This window comes from Schistocerca americana, chromosome 10, assembly GCF_021461395.2.
Source record: "Schistocerca americana isolate TAMUIC-IGC-003095 chromosome 10, iqSchAmer2.1, whole genome shotgun sequence".
In the NCBI taxonomy this organism is placed as follows: Eukaryota; Metazoa; Arthropoda; class Insecta; order Orthoptera; family Acrididae; genus Schistocerca; species Schistocerca americana.
In genome coordinates this window covers 202,668,573-202,683,248 of record NC_060128.1, presented here as the reverse complement: position 1 = coordinate 202,683,248, position 14,676 = coordinate 202,668,573, and the positions used below count along the sequence as shown (strand labels likewise).

Below are 14,676 nucleotides of genomic sequence, written 5' to 3'. Positions count from 1 at the left end.
TGCCCCCCTGCCGTGCAACATTAATGAGCCCGGGGGCCCGGAGCGGCCACAAAAGAAATGGAGTCGGCGCCGCGAGCGCCACAAAGGCGGCGCGCTCCGGCCCTCATCTGGACAAGTGCTCCAGTGCTCCGGTGCTCCAGCTCCAGCGCTGCTCACCTGCCGCAGCTCCAGCTCCCTCGCACTCTGCCCGCTGAATATCTTACCAGGCACTAAGAGTCCGGCGACAGAGTGCTACGCCTCGCGTACGGTGCACAGTACGGGCTTATTAGAAATAACTGCAGCGGTTTTACAGAATTACTGCAGCTACATTATTTGTCATAGCGTCATGGACCTTTGTGAAAAGCTGAAAAATATTTTTTTGACATATTACGAGAGCTCCATATGAGGCGCCCCCCTCGCTGATTCTCAGACATCAAGTCGATAGTCAGGTTCTTCCCACTTTCAGCACAGCACAGGCTGTTTTAAAGCGCTGTCGATGCAACCTCGCTGTTCTGGTAGGTTTTTCGGTAGAGGACGCGAAAACACTGAATCTTTCACGTGTCGCACGGGGTTAGGTCGGACGCCATGACACGAACTGCTGATAATCAACCCCACCACGGTTTCTCAAGTTCCTATTTACGAACATAGTGATGGAAGTGAGCTGGGGCACCATCCCGAAGGAAGATAAACTCTACGCTGTCGGTCTCCATTTGTTGCACGGGTCAATTTCCACGTCCACATACGCTCGTCCTGTAAGAGTCCTTTCGTAGAAGTAAAATGGACCGTAAAGTTCAAACCGTGAGGCTGCACACAACACTTTCACTTTCCACGAATCTCGACGTTTTGAGGTTTCGCTGACTCCCCAGATTCGCACACTGTGCCCTTCACAAAAAAATGTTGTTTCGTCACTGGAGACAAGGTTCTCAGGAAACCCATCCTCTTCCGTAAGCTGTCGCAACTGTGCCGAATGTTCAAAGCGTCTGACTTTGCCATCGGCAGTCGGGGCTTGTAACAACTGCAACTGGTAAGGTGTCAGCTTCAGGCGTCGTCTTAAGATCTTCCAGACGGCCTGCTCTGGTACGTTCAGCTCTGTTCGACGACTTCTGTGGTCCACGCGGGAAACACACCCGTGTCTTCACTCTCTGCTTGCAGACCCGTCGATTTCTCGTCGCAGAGGCATGCCAGAACTAAGCGGCGCATACCGTCGCCAAGTAGAGCTGTCAGTTGGTGAATCTTCTGTGAACTTTTGGTTCTGGAGTGTCGTTGCACCGTTACAGCAGACTGGTGTGAATGCGCTTCGAGCACGACGTACGTGTTATCCGGCTGCCCGCCGCCGCGCTCTCTCGGCAGACTTGCTACTGCAGCGGTGCAAAACTTTTGCAGTTTTGTGGGAATATGTAAACCACTGCAACTACAGTGAATCTATAATAACCTCGTGCTTAGTTGGCACCACTATTCCGTTCGCAAACCTAGTGCAGAGAAAACAACTGCCATATCAGTTACGGGCAACGGTCCCTGGTCCAGAAGCCACCGAGTCGGAAGATGTAGGCGAAGATCGTTCTGGTGCCTCTGACCGTGGATGCCTTCTACTGCGAGCTTACCGTATTTTTGAAGGATATAATCTACATCTACATCCATACTCCGCAAGCCACCTGACGGTGTGTGGCGGAGAGTACCTTGAGTACCTCTATCGGTTCTCTCTTCTATTCCAGTCTCTTATTGTTCGTGGAAAGAAGGATTGTCGGTATGTCTCTGTGTGGGCTCTGGTCTCTCTGATTTTATCCTCATGGTCTCTTCGCGAGATATACGTAGGAGGGAGCAATATACAGCTTGACTCCTCGGTGAAGGTATGTTCTCGAAACTTCAACAAAAGCCCGTACCGAGCTACTGAGCGTCTCTCCTGCAGAGTCTTCCACTGGAGTTCATTTATCATCTCCGTAACGCTTTTTCGAATACTAAACGTTCCTGTAACGAAGCGCGCTGCCCTCCGTTGGATCCTCTCTATCTCTTCTATCAACCCCATCTGGTAGGGATCCCACACTGCTGAGCAGTATTCAAGCAGTGAGCGAACAAGCGTACTGTATCCTACTTCCTTTGTTTTCGGATTGCATTTCCTTAGGATTCTTCCAATGAATCTCTGTCTGGCATCTGCTTTACCGGCGATCAACTTTATATGAGCATTCCATTTTAAATCACTCCTAATGCGTACTCCCAGATAATTTATGCAATTAACTGCTTCCAGTTTCTGACCTGCTATATTGTAGCTAAATTATAAGGGATCTTTCTTTCTATGTATTCGCAGCACATGACACTTGTCTACATTGAGATTGAATTGCCATTCCCTGCACCACGCGTCAATTCGCTGCAGATCCTCCTGCATTTCAGTACAATTTTCCATTGTTACAACCTCTCGATATACCACAGCATCATCCGCAAAAAGCCTCAGTGAACTTCCGATGTCATCCACTTAATTGGTCTGATAGTCCATATGCTCTTACTGTGTTCATTAAACGACTGTGGGGAACTGTATCGAACGCCTTGCGGACGTCAAGAAACACAGCATCTACCTGGGAACCTCTGAGTCTCGTGGAGGAATAGCGCGAGCTGGGTTTCACACGATCTTCTGTAAGTACTGTAATGGCGTTAATTGACTAAAATAATGTGTGCTATGGAAACAGCAGCGTAGTAATACAGTCGACATGTGCCGATTTAAGTTGTAATGTTGTTAATAAAGAAATCTAAACGCAACTTTTTCAAATTTTTGCATATATGGAGAGGCAATGAATGGACTTTTATTCTAATAAGTATGGCAGATCACTGATAGAATCGTAAAAAAAAAAAAAAAAAAAAAAAACCAGAACTCAGTTTTTTTCCTCAATTCACATGTCTACAGGAAATGTGTGGGTCCTCCACCCACCCCCCTCCCCAACAGACACATTCCCTACCTCCCGATACTGCTGCAAAGCTGACATCGTCAACGAATCGAGTAGCGAACAATGGTAACGATTGTCACCCACAAAAATTCTTTCGTGGAGGTCATGGATTCGAGGAGATCGCTGCTGATTAGCTGTCCTTTTAAGGCTGTCGTCCCATAATGGTGATTTTGTAGTCATTGGTAGATTTCGTTCCATTTGCCCTCCCCTATCGTTCTCTGACGCCGTCGGATCGTATTTTTTCCAGCCTGTAGATGATCAAAATTGTTGTCAAGCAGGGCCTAGGTTACCAGCTGATATGTCGCATGCTCCAAAAAAAAAAAAAAAAAAAAAAAATGGTTCAAATGGCTCTGAGCACTATGGGACTTAACATCGGAGGTCATCAGTCCCCTAGAACTTAGAACTACTTAAACCTAACTAACCTAAGGACATCACACACATCCATGCCCGAGGCAGGATTCGAAACTGCGACCGTAGCGGTCGCGCGGTTCCAGACTAAAGCGCCTAGAACCGCTCGGCCACAGCGGCCGGCATGTCGCCTGTCTTAGCAGACAGCGCGACAAGTGTGGTAAGACTTTAAAGATTTTGTGGCATCAGTCTGGCTACCTCGTCCCGGTATTTTGTAAGCGATCATCCAGCCACACTTGACATTTATGTAGCTTTATGCTATAGTTCACGTACGGTTTGAATAGTACATTTGAACAGCGACCAAGTTGCAAATTTTACCTTATACACGACTGGGTACAAATGGTTTTGTGAATGTGAGTGAAAATGGATGAGGTGGTGTATTAAGCGAAATCGTATTTCGAGGATTTTAGTGTGAGCAGCTTCAACCACAACTGGCTCATCATATTTTAGGGAGGGCGCTAATAACCCTACCGTTGGTCGCCCTGAATGCACGAAACACACACCCACGCACACACGAGCGTTCTGTTTTACTGTGGTGACGGTACTACAGATGTGGACCTGAACTCTGTGTGTCTTCGGCACCGCGCCTTTCGGTGTCCAGGGTTCGTACCCCCGCCCTCCTGTGCCAGCAGGTGTCTGCTGCATTTACCATGCTGCCGGCGCGCCGCTAATTGTGAGGGAGCCGTCGCCTCGCCTCGCCTCCGGTGTTTACCGCCCGCGGCGCTGGCGTCGCCGTGACAAAGCGCACCCGCACCGCCCGGGGCTTCCCCGCGTTATGAGCTGCAAAATTACCCGCCGCCGCGCGCCGCCATTGTCTCGGGCCACAATGTGGCGGCCGCATTGTTTCTGGCGCCGTCAGCCGGCGCGGCCGTGACAGGCGTGCCGGATCATCCGATAGGGGGGCGGGGGGCGGCACATCATCTGATAGCTGCGGAGACTCGGGCACACCCGGGATCTGAGCTGCAAGTAGAGGGGCAGTTCGTGTTACTTACCAAACAATTCCGAGACTTCACTACAGATGATTCTGCGTACACCATACAGGGAAGTTAAAAAGATGGCTCTATGAGACAATCAGTATGTTCGAACAAATTATCAGCAATGGTAATTGCTACTGAACCATTACCTCTGTAATTGGTTTGTGAGTGTTGGCTTAATAATTTGTGTGTGTCAGTTACTGACTGTGTTATTGCCTCAGTCGTCATAGGTTTGCTACTTTCATTAATTGCATTTTTAGATAGGAATGCATTTTGCTCTCCATTCTGTCTCAACGGTACCTTTTCCATCTGTTTTCGGCATAATTTTGAAAATGTGATGGTTATCTTGCTCCTCTTCGTTCGACTCGCTCACAATACTCAGAGTTCATATTTCGGATTCTAAGCTCCGCACATTTACGTTTCCAGCCTGTTCTCTTGTGTTGTTTACATTCCTGTCAGGGACGTCGCTAGTTCCTGGTGAGCTGCCAGTCTCTCTGCGCAGACACTTAATTCAAATCTTCACAACAACGGCACACGATTAATCGACTAAGCATTATCTGTGCCACTACATAAAGACAAGACGTTGTCTAACGTTGTTTCCAAAAATCTTGGAAAGTTCTTGACCTAAAACTTAAAATTTTTACACGATTCTCTACTAAACATTTAGATGCAGCGACTGCAAGAGAGAAACCGCTGTGTTGTGAAAATGTGCGGTTCCGTTTCCTTTCTCGCAGCCAGTGTTAACTGCGATAGCAGGGCATTTCAACCATTAGACAAATTATTTATGCCGTATATATTTTGTCTCCTTGTACATAATTGTAAACAAAAATTGTGTAGGGAAGAGTGTGCTGTTTTGTTATCTTCCTCTTACTCGGTTTTAACAGAAATCAGGAAAGTTGTTTTTATAGATTATCGGCCTATGATCTAAATGGTCGTAGACTTTGTAATCCTACTCGTTCGCGGATTGAAACTGTGGCAAATGCTGTCGTCGAAGCTACTACTCTCAGAGATCGGGGGGGGGGGGGGGGGGGGGGATTAGGCCGTATATACTATTCCCACACATATTAGGCTGCTGGAAAGCATTGTCGGGTTCACTAGTTACTACATAATTTCGAGATTAAATTACATATTAAACATTTTAAATTGCTACCTTCATAATCTTTATCATCCTAAATCTATTCGGTATCTGCCGGCCGCGGTGGCCGTGCGGTTCTAGGCGCTTCAGTCTGGAACCGAGTGACTGCTACGGTCGCAGGTTCGAATCCTGCCTCGGGCGTGGCTGTGTGTGGTGTCCTTAGGTTAGTTAGGTTTCAGTAGTTCTAAGTTCTAGGAGACTGATGACCTCAGATGTAAAGTTCCATAGTGCTCAGAGCCATTTGAACCATATTCGGTATCACTCTTCAGATTACTAAAAGAGGAAAGTAGGCAAGGAGTCGAACATAGCCATTTGGTGGGGACGTTACGAGGCCATATAAAATACTCGTACATCTCTGTTCACATGTGGAGAGTTTCAAATGTCTGCACGAACGCCTTCCGCTGACCCGGAGTCCCTGTGGCTGACGACTGCGGCACACAGAGGAGCCCTGGAGCTGGAGCTGCGGGGAAGACGGGCACTCGGGATTTCAAACGAGCTGCACGTAGCCAGGTCCGTTAACGGCGACTGTGGAAACCTTGCGAGGGCACGGAACCCCGTCTACAATCTGGTAGCCTCCAGAAACGAAATGGTGCAGGCCGCCTGTAACACTTCATCGATTAAAGTCTATTCACCGAGAGCTGGGACGAAACACAAACAGAGTCACGTGAGCGTCTACGCTCGTTTCCAGAGACAGCATTCGGTGTCCACGTGATACGTAGGGGTGTGGGAAATCCTTGGCGCACGCTTTGCAGCTGGGGGCGTTCGGCTGGCTGCCGAGCTGTCACAGCGGACCGTGAGAAACCTTGGCAACAATGTACGAAATAAATTTAACAATAATGTTAAACTGAGTTGAAAAAATGAAATGATCGTATGACATTGTTGGCCGGGAAGCTCCCATTCTGTCGAAGCAGATTTATTTTCATTCAGGTTGCTAACAAAACGCTCCATTCAAACACAATTAATTGTTAATTTTAATAACAATACCAGTAATAATAATGATAAAGGACGAAACAAGGTTCACTCTGTCGAACTCGAACTGTTTTCATTGAGGTTTATAACAAACCGCTCGTCCCTCTCCTCTATAATTCAGTCTAATTACCACACACCGAGCTAGCTGGCGCAGTGGTTAGCACACCGGACTCGCATGCGGGAGGACGACGGTTCAATCCCGCGTCCGGCCATCCTGATTTAGGTTTTCCGTGATTTCCCTAAATCGCTCCAGGCAAATGCTGGGATGGTTCCTTTGAAAGGGCACGGCCGACTTCCTTCCCCGTCCATCCCTAATCCGATGACCTCGCTGTTTGGTCTCTTCCCCCAAACAATCCAATCCAATCTAATTTCCACATTTGAGTTTCCACTTTTTCTACGACTTGGAGGACGCACTTGTTTAAATCCTCTGTAGTCACCGTTCTTACTGCTTCTTCTAGCAGTACTTCAACTTCCGGCATTTTGTATGTTTTGTTTTTCGCTGCAATATAGCCTTCGATTCTGGCCCACACTAACTCGATGGCGTTTAATTCACAGTGGTACGGAGGAATTCTGAGAACAGTTTTCCATGCATTCTTCGCCATTTCATCTATTGCGTATTCGTTGTGCGCCGTTCTGTTATTTTTAACTATATCTAAAATTTCTTTCTTCCACATACCAGCCGGCCGGGGTGACCGAGCGGTTCTAGGCCCTACAGTCTGGAACCGCGCGACCGCTACGGTCGCAGGTTCGAATCCTGCTTCGGGCACGGATGTGTGTGATGTCCTTAGGTTAGTTAGGTTTAAGTAGTTCTAAGTTCTAGGGGACTGATGACCACAGCAATTAAGTTCCGTAGTGCTCAGAGCCATTTGAACCATTCGAAATAGACGTTTTTAGATTTTAGCCACTGATATTTCGTGCTTATTGGAATTCGCATTGGGAACTTTTTCTTTTCTCCGAGAATGGTACGGCACGTTATCAAGAACAATAACTGCATTTTCCTGAAGCCGAGGAAGAACATAAACCACTTTTCGAAGGTTTCGCCGCACATCTCCTCATGATAATCTCCACTTTTCTTGGATTCGAAAGTCTACAAACATCCTTCAACGAACCCTGCTTTGCTGCCAATGTGTGCGATAATCAGACGTTTCCCTTTACCTGACGGGCCCTTGCTTCTGGTGGATAATCCGGACAGAAACGCTTGTTTTGAGGAATTTATAGTGTCATCTACCCAGACGTAACTTCGGGTATGTCCTGCGTTCACCCACGTCTCGTCCAAATAGTAAGTGGTTCTGCCTTCATCTCTCAACCGTTTAATGGTTCGAAGATAACGACTCCTCCATAAAATGAGGCATGCTATCGCGCCCACGCCGGACATATTTGAAATTCATTTTTCACAATAACTTATAAAATGTAGTTCTCCGAAAATTGCCCAGATCTGCATCTTCGTTCACGACTGTAAGCACTTTGTCAATTGTTGGCAATTCTTTACGAAAAAAAAAAAAAGTCGCGTACTTTCCTTCGTATCGCATTTCTATCGAAGTCATCAACACTTTCTGAAATAAAGTTTCTGTCGTAATTTTCCTTTCTTGGGAGACTAAAAAGAGTGTGTGGCCTTGTACTCACTTATCACACGACACACTGAAGAACGTCCAACACTTGTAGCTGCAGCTGTTTTCGAAACAATGTCATTCATCGTCCGCCCTCGGTAGCTGAGTGGTCAGCGTGACAGACTGTCAATCCTAAGGGCCCGGGTTCGATTCCCGGCTGGGTCGGAGATTTTCTCTGCTCAGGGACTGGGTGTTGTGTTGTCCTAATCATCATCATTTCATTCCCATCGACGCGCAGGTCGCCGAAGTGGCGTCAAATCGAAAGACCTGCACCAGGCGAACGGTCTACCCGACGGGAGGCCGTAGCCACACGACATTTCATTTCATCGACTGCTCTGGGTGTAACAGTTCCGTTTCATACACATTAAGCACCACGTGCTTCTCAGAAGAACTTAATGATTTCTTCTTTGCTCGCTTCTTTGGTGGACTCAGAACTGACACGTCGACCTCGCTCGCTGAATCCGTGGATGACATAACGAGGACAGCCGTATGTGATGCTAATGAAGTAAGTGAATATATAAAATAAGAAACCACGCGATGCTATTGGATGCGCACATAAACAGTGAATGCTCAGCGTGACTACAAACACATATACTTACTCTAATAATCAACAACTAGTCTTTCAAGCGTCTTTACAGATGAACTTGAGATATCCAGAAATCGCCGCTGTACAACACCCACCCCACTGACGACCTCACACCTGCAACTGAGGCGGCCACACTGACCGAGCGCCGCGCCTGCCAACCGCACAATGCATCCCTCATAAAGGACAAACGGTGGCACCCATCGCATTCGAACATACTACAAAATTAAATTCAAACCTTTCTGAAACTTTTCTCGCTTACACTCCCCACAAAAAAATTTAAAGGGGAAAAGTTTGTCGCTTACTATATTTCGGATGATGATTTGGTGAAAGTTCTGCATCAGATGTGAGTTTTTAATTTATTACTTCACTATTACTGACTCTATTGGGCAGAAAATTTGCAGACGTCATCAACATATAGTACTGAAGGCAATTATAAAATTATTTTGCTTTGCGACTCACAGTTTAGGAGATATGGCGTGATAAATATAGAGTAACGCGAAAAACAACTTTTCCTGAAAGCTTAAATATTTCTCTTTATCAGTGATAATAAATTTTAATGTAATGTAAAAAAAGGTGTCGGAAGGTAGTTCTCGGATCACTTTATCATGTTCAGGTGTCAAATTATAAAAAAACAAGACTTTCATTTTTTTAATTTCTGACGCCCCTGCCTTGTACACCCCTCGACGGCAGCGTTATGTCTCGCGCCTTGCCGTGTTTACAGTACGTCTCTTGTTTCGGTGAACGGAGTATAGGAGCAGGTTTATTTCATGTAACTATGTATCCACAATTTATGAAGTGTGTATTATGTGTTGTTTAAACTCCTCGATGTGTGGCAAGAAAATTAGAGTTTCGGAATGTATATATGGAAAAAGCAGAAGAACATGTTGAGATTTTAAATTCGCAGATCGAGAGCCGTGATCTCAGTTAGCCGCCACTTCACAAACTTCGTACATTCAGTTACGTAACATATGTTGGCACGGACCAGTTAATTTGTGCGTTGTTTGTCCGGAACGACATTTTCAATCCCGATCACGAACCTACGCTGGGTCCTCACCTAAGTGGTACTAAAACCGAGTACCCTGGTTTAACTTAACAATTCTTGCATTCGTGTCTTTAAAAGTGATTTTTTGGCTAAACTAAAAGGAGTAGTAAAAGTTTAAGTAAGAGTGATATTTGGATGCATTGTTAATGAATTACTCCAAGAGAAATTCTGAAGGTAGGAAGTTTATGTACAAAAATTCAATGATCAATTAATAGGAAAGTGAACTGGATAGGCTTTTGCTAAAGTATCTTTATTTCATTATAAAATATAGTTTTGTAGGATTACGCTGCAAGATCATGTAGATATTATTGCGAAGAATACCTCCGTCACAAGCAATTAAAGTTCAAGTACATATAAATCTTTAATGAACAGGATTTACGGTAGTATTGTTAGAAGAAAAATTATGCACAATTTTAAAGAAGGTGTATTTTTGGTGCCCATCGTGAAAAGTTCGTTTTTTTAAGTTAATGGAGCCCAGTGTTGTATTTTATTGTCTTGCAAAGTAATTTAAGTGAATGGTAAGCTTTTAGAGTTATTCTTTACTCTTGTAATAACCAAAGAGATTTGGCTAGTGAAACTATACTAGTTTATGGGTCCCCATCATATTCTCCATCTATTACTATTACTGTTACTAAGGAAAACTGATATACGTAGAGGACCTTAAAGAGTATATTTATGGCGTTATCCAACTTTATTTGTGTTTTTCATGTCAGTCAAGATAGAAGCCCCTCATGCCCAAATTTAGTTCTGCACTTAACGCAGTGACATTTCGGTATTTGATTAAGTAATGCTAACGATTGTGGCCGTCATTAGTATGAGCTCGGTGCGGTTTTGCTCCTCATAATTTACTGCTGTGTGTGTTATTGGTAACTGCTGCTACACACAGTACAGAGTGTAATGTGACAGTTTGTATCCTGTTTGCTATTCAAAGGGAAATCTCAACAAAAGTAACTTCAATAACTAACATTCCATTCTCTCAAATATACATTTCCAAATTAATGTGCCTAATAGGGCTGGCGACCGTTCATTCTTTTCCTTCATTTATGATTTTACCACTTTCGCTAATTCCCAAGATTAAAGCGTGTTTGGTTTTTCCGTTATTTACCAAATTCGAAATTATAGTCCGATTGTCTTGTCCATTAGGCAGACGCGCGGTCGAACCTGGAAGTCCTGTGAGAGGGTAGCTTCGGCGTGTTTCGCGGGCTGGAGACCTGTCGCACAAGGAGCGCAAGTGCTCTGGTTCTCGGGTCGCCTTGCTATCCAGACACACGCCGACTTTCATCACTGGCCGACTCGTATTAATAAACATTCGTATTTAAATAGCACACATGATTTTTTTTCTATCTCTTTATGCCTCGTGAAGGGAATACGCAGAGTACGGGTGGGTATTTATTTCGCGTATCGTCCCCTCGTCTCCGGTTTCCGTTTAGTCAACGTCTGTGTGTCTGAAATGGACTGGTCACGAAGTGTGTGCTGTAGTATCGCTTATGTTAGTTTTTTCCCACTTTCTGACACTGGTAGCTTTCTCTGGAGTTCTTTCCTCGACGAATCGGAGCCCTCCGGCGCCTGAGACCTCCACCGGCCATCGTGGTCCTGAATCAGTTAACATGTTGTACTTTGTTCGAGTAGCAGGATTTCATTGCATTCAGTTTCTAGATTGTTGGGAAGTGTTATTCCATCTCGGTTAATCGACTTCCTTATTTTACGAGAGAAACAAGTGGGAAAGCACTTCGCATTGTTCCCAGCTGATGTGGGCACGTGCATTTACGAGTGGCCTCTCATTTGACTAACTAAGTGCTGTGTTTTCTTGGTCACCGGCTATCAGAAGTTGCATCTCGATCGGATTCATGTCTTCGAGTACTCTTTAATTCGTTCTTGTGAACCACATGTGGAACACAGTAACCAGTGTGCAGTTTCCCATGTGAGTCCATTACCCTCGGCAATCAGTCAACTTCAGATGTCACTGTTACGCGGCCGGCCGTGTGGCCGAGCGGTTCTAGGCGCTTCAGTCGGGAACCGCGCGACCGCTCCGGTCGCAGGTTCGAATCCTGCCTCGGGGATGGATGTGTGTGATGTCCTTAGGTTAGTTAGGTTTAAGTAGTTCTAAGTCTAGGGGACTGATGACTTCAGATGTTAAGTCCCATAGTGCTCAGAGCCATTTGAACCACTGTTAAGCGACTGCGCTTGTGGAATACGGGAGTGTACTTCGTGTTTCGGAACTGGTGGACTCTTCAATCCGACCGAGTACTGCCCGCTTTGAGTCGTGTATAAATCGGCTAGAATATCAATACAAGAATATCTTCCGGTTTCCCGTGTACTTCTATACCTTCTCGTAAGATTCTTGAGCTGCTTTCACCTTTGAAATTAGTTTCCCCTCCAGTAATTATTGTCTTTGAGGAACTATGATCTTATTACGTGTTCAGTATTATCTAGGTCGTACGAAGCGGGTTGTTATGCCCTATAACAAATTCTGTGGCCTTATGAGATCCGTTTGTCAAGAGTAATTCTACGTCAGCTTACCTCCCCTCCTCCTCTTCTCCTTCAGACAGCCGCTACTCACGAAAAGACTAATGCAACAGGTTTTGAAAGGCAATAATACAGCTGTAACATTGTCTTATGTTCAGATAATCTAAACCACCTCGTCTGTAGTCAGATTCGTTCGAGAGGAGCCCCTCCGTTGCGCATAATTCAAATGAGTGTCCCTCGCTAATTTCAGAGGCCGATCGAGCGTCATTAATCCTCAGTAAACTAATTGTTCCGCTCCGCTTGTTCAAATATCTGACCACCTACAGTACCGTCGAGGAACTGATCCGCTTCCAGCACCAGCGGCGAGGACGACGATTACGGTGCGGTTTGCAACACTGCCCCTATGCAGCTCAGCACGCTGGCCCAGGCAACTCCCCCCATTTGACTGTGCTGCCTGTGCCTCCCTCTACAATGTTGCTCCTCTTCCCCACACGCCTCACTGCAGTACCAGACTGACACCTCCTCCCAACCGACGCTCGTCAAGTCGTGCCATAAACTTCTCTTTTCCAAAATTCGATCGAGTACCTGTTCATTAATTTTTCGATGTGTCCATCTAATTAGCGTCACCTTTCCATGCTTATTGTTCACGTTTCACTGGAGTACGAGCCTACACCCCGAACAAATGCGTACCTCAAGAAAAGACTTTCTAATGCTTCGATTTGTCTTCATTGTGTACGAACTCATCTTTTCAGAAATGCTTCCCTCATTGCTGCCACTTTCCGTCGTATATCCTCTGTACTGTGCCAACAATGAGGTGTTTCGCTGCCCAAATAGTGAGACCCTCGTAAGTACTTTTTGGACGCACTCCGTAACCTAATTCGGTCAGCGACACTTACACCTTTGTTTTATTTTTCTCGTCCACCTCCTGACCTCCCCCATTCTGTTGAGCTGCCCTTCAAAGTCCTTTGCTGTCTGTGGAACGCAGTGCCTGCTGTCCTGCCACCGCGGCGGTCTCGGCTTTGCAGGGACAGCGACCTGGGGGGCTCGTGCCGGATCCACGGGCCCGGGGGCGGAGTGCCGCCGCCGCCGCCGACGCTGCTGGCGGAAGAGGCGGCGCCGGGGGCGGCTGCGGGGGACGGCGCCGACGAGCCGGCCACCCCCAGCGCGGACGGGTGCGCCGGGGGCGGCGGCGGCGGCGGCGCCAGCAACGGCTTCCCGGGGGCGGCGCGGCCCGCCTCCCTGCACTGGCACCGCTGCCCCGAGCTGCACAAGGCCATCGACGGCGTGCGCTTCATCGCCGACCACACCAAGCGCGAGGAGGACTCCACCAGGGTGAGCGGCCGCACCGGGCTAGACTAATAGATGTAGGCAGGGGAGCTCAGCCGTCTCGCCTGTCCCGGACATTAGAGTCTGGCGAGAGCGTTTCGACAAAAAATGCCGGCTTCCGTCATTCTGCCTAAACTGTCTAAACTGCGGGGCAACCATTCATTCGCAACTGGAATCGTTCGATCGATATTTTCTTTTATATCCGATTGAATTTTGACTGCGCTGTTCACTTTAGATTTCGTATCGACCGACTCGAAAATCTCTCCCGTTGAACGCTGTAACAAAGGATAATTGGGTGCCCACAGAACATAGCATAATATGTTCTCCGCATTTTCGGTAAGAGGACATCAGTTTCCTCAGTTCGTATTAAAGGAAATACTGGATTACGAAAGCAGCGTTTTCGTATAGCGAAAACAATGTTACGATAACGGAGCGAAATCCAGTCGCATTACTAGATCAAATATGTACTTGCGACAAGGAAAAGTTATGAAAATACTTTTGTGGCTCCTAGCTATTCACGAAAGGACTTAAACATTTTCTACGTAAAAGAACTCTCACGCCCACACGACAGACATTAAGAACGAGAAACAACCGCCTGCTAATGGTTTGGGCCATTTAACGTGCCTTTGAAGGCGACGTGGCGCCACGTGCCTTGTTGTACTGTACTTCCGCGGCACTGGCCGGACTGCTGCGTGAGCCCATCCAGAGCTCGTAGTGCTGAAAGCACGAATCCGTAAACTCGTCTGAGCAACAGCCTCAAAAAGGCTCAGAAACCAGTTCGCACAAGTAAAGGAATATTTAACCAATGGAAAAATTTTCCTACCGGAGCACAAAAAATGCGAATATGTTCCTGTTTGTTTGAAAGACTCTGTGGGGTACCAGCTGCCTCATTCTGCCTTCCTCGGCACTTGCCAAAAAGTTTGGCATGCGAACATATTCGCGTTCTTTCTAACATGTAACTCATCTCAAACTCCCAAAAGCCCCCCAACTGAAACTCACTCACACCACTAGCCAACCACTCCCAGTTGCCCTTTCTCTCTCACTCACTCATTCTCGTTATCTCTTTGTGTCTCTCTGTCACAGCCCCAGCCCCCTTCGCTCTGTCCTATTGCAGTCTCCTCTCTCTCTCTCTCTCTCTCCCTCTCACTGCTGCTCTTTCATCCCTTCCTTCCTACTGCTGCTGTCTCTGTCTCTTCCTCTTTGCCGCTGTCTCTCATTATGACTGGCCACTTTCTCCTTCTCTTTCTTCCT

At 46.6% G+C, this 14,676-nt stretch overlaps 1 protein-coding gene across 1 annotated transcript in view; it reads left to right on the top strand.

Moving 5' to 3' along the window:
* LOC124552396 (acetylcholine receptor subunit alpha-like) overlaps window positions 1-14,676 on the top strand; it is a 354,641-nt gene that overhangs the window by 316,812 nt on the left and 23,153 nt on the right. The window contains exons 14-15 of the mRNA XM_047126656.1: window positions 13,131-13,193; window positions 13,305-13,431. Of these exons, the coding sequence (XP_046982612.1) occupies window positions 13,131-13,193; window positions 13,305-13,431 (190 nt within the window). The remainder of the gene's footprint in view (window positions 1-13,130; window positions 13,194-13,304; window positions 13,432-14,676) is intronic.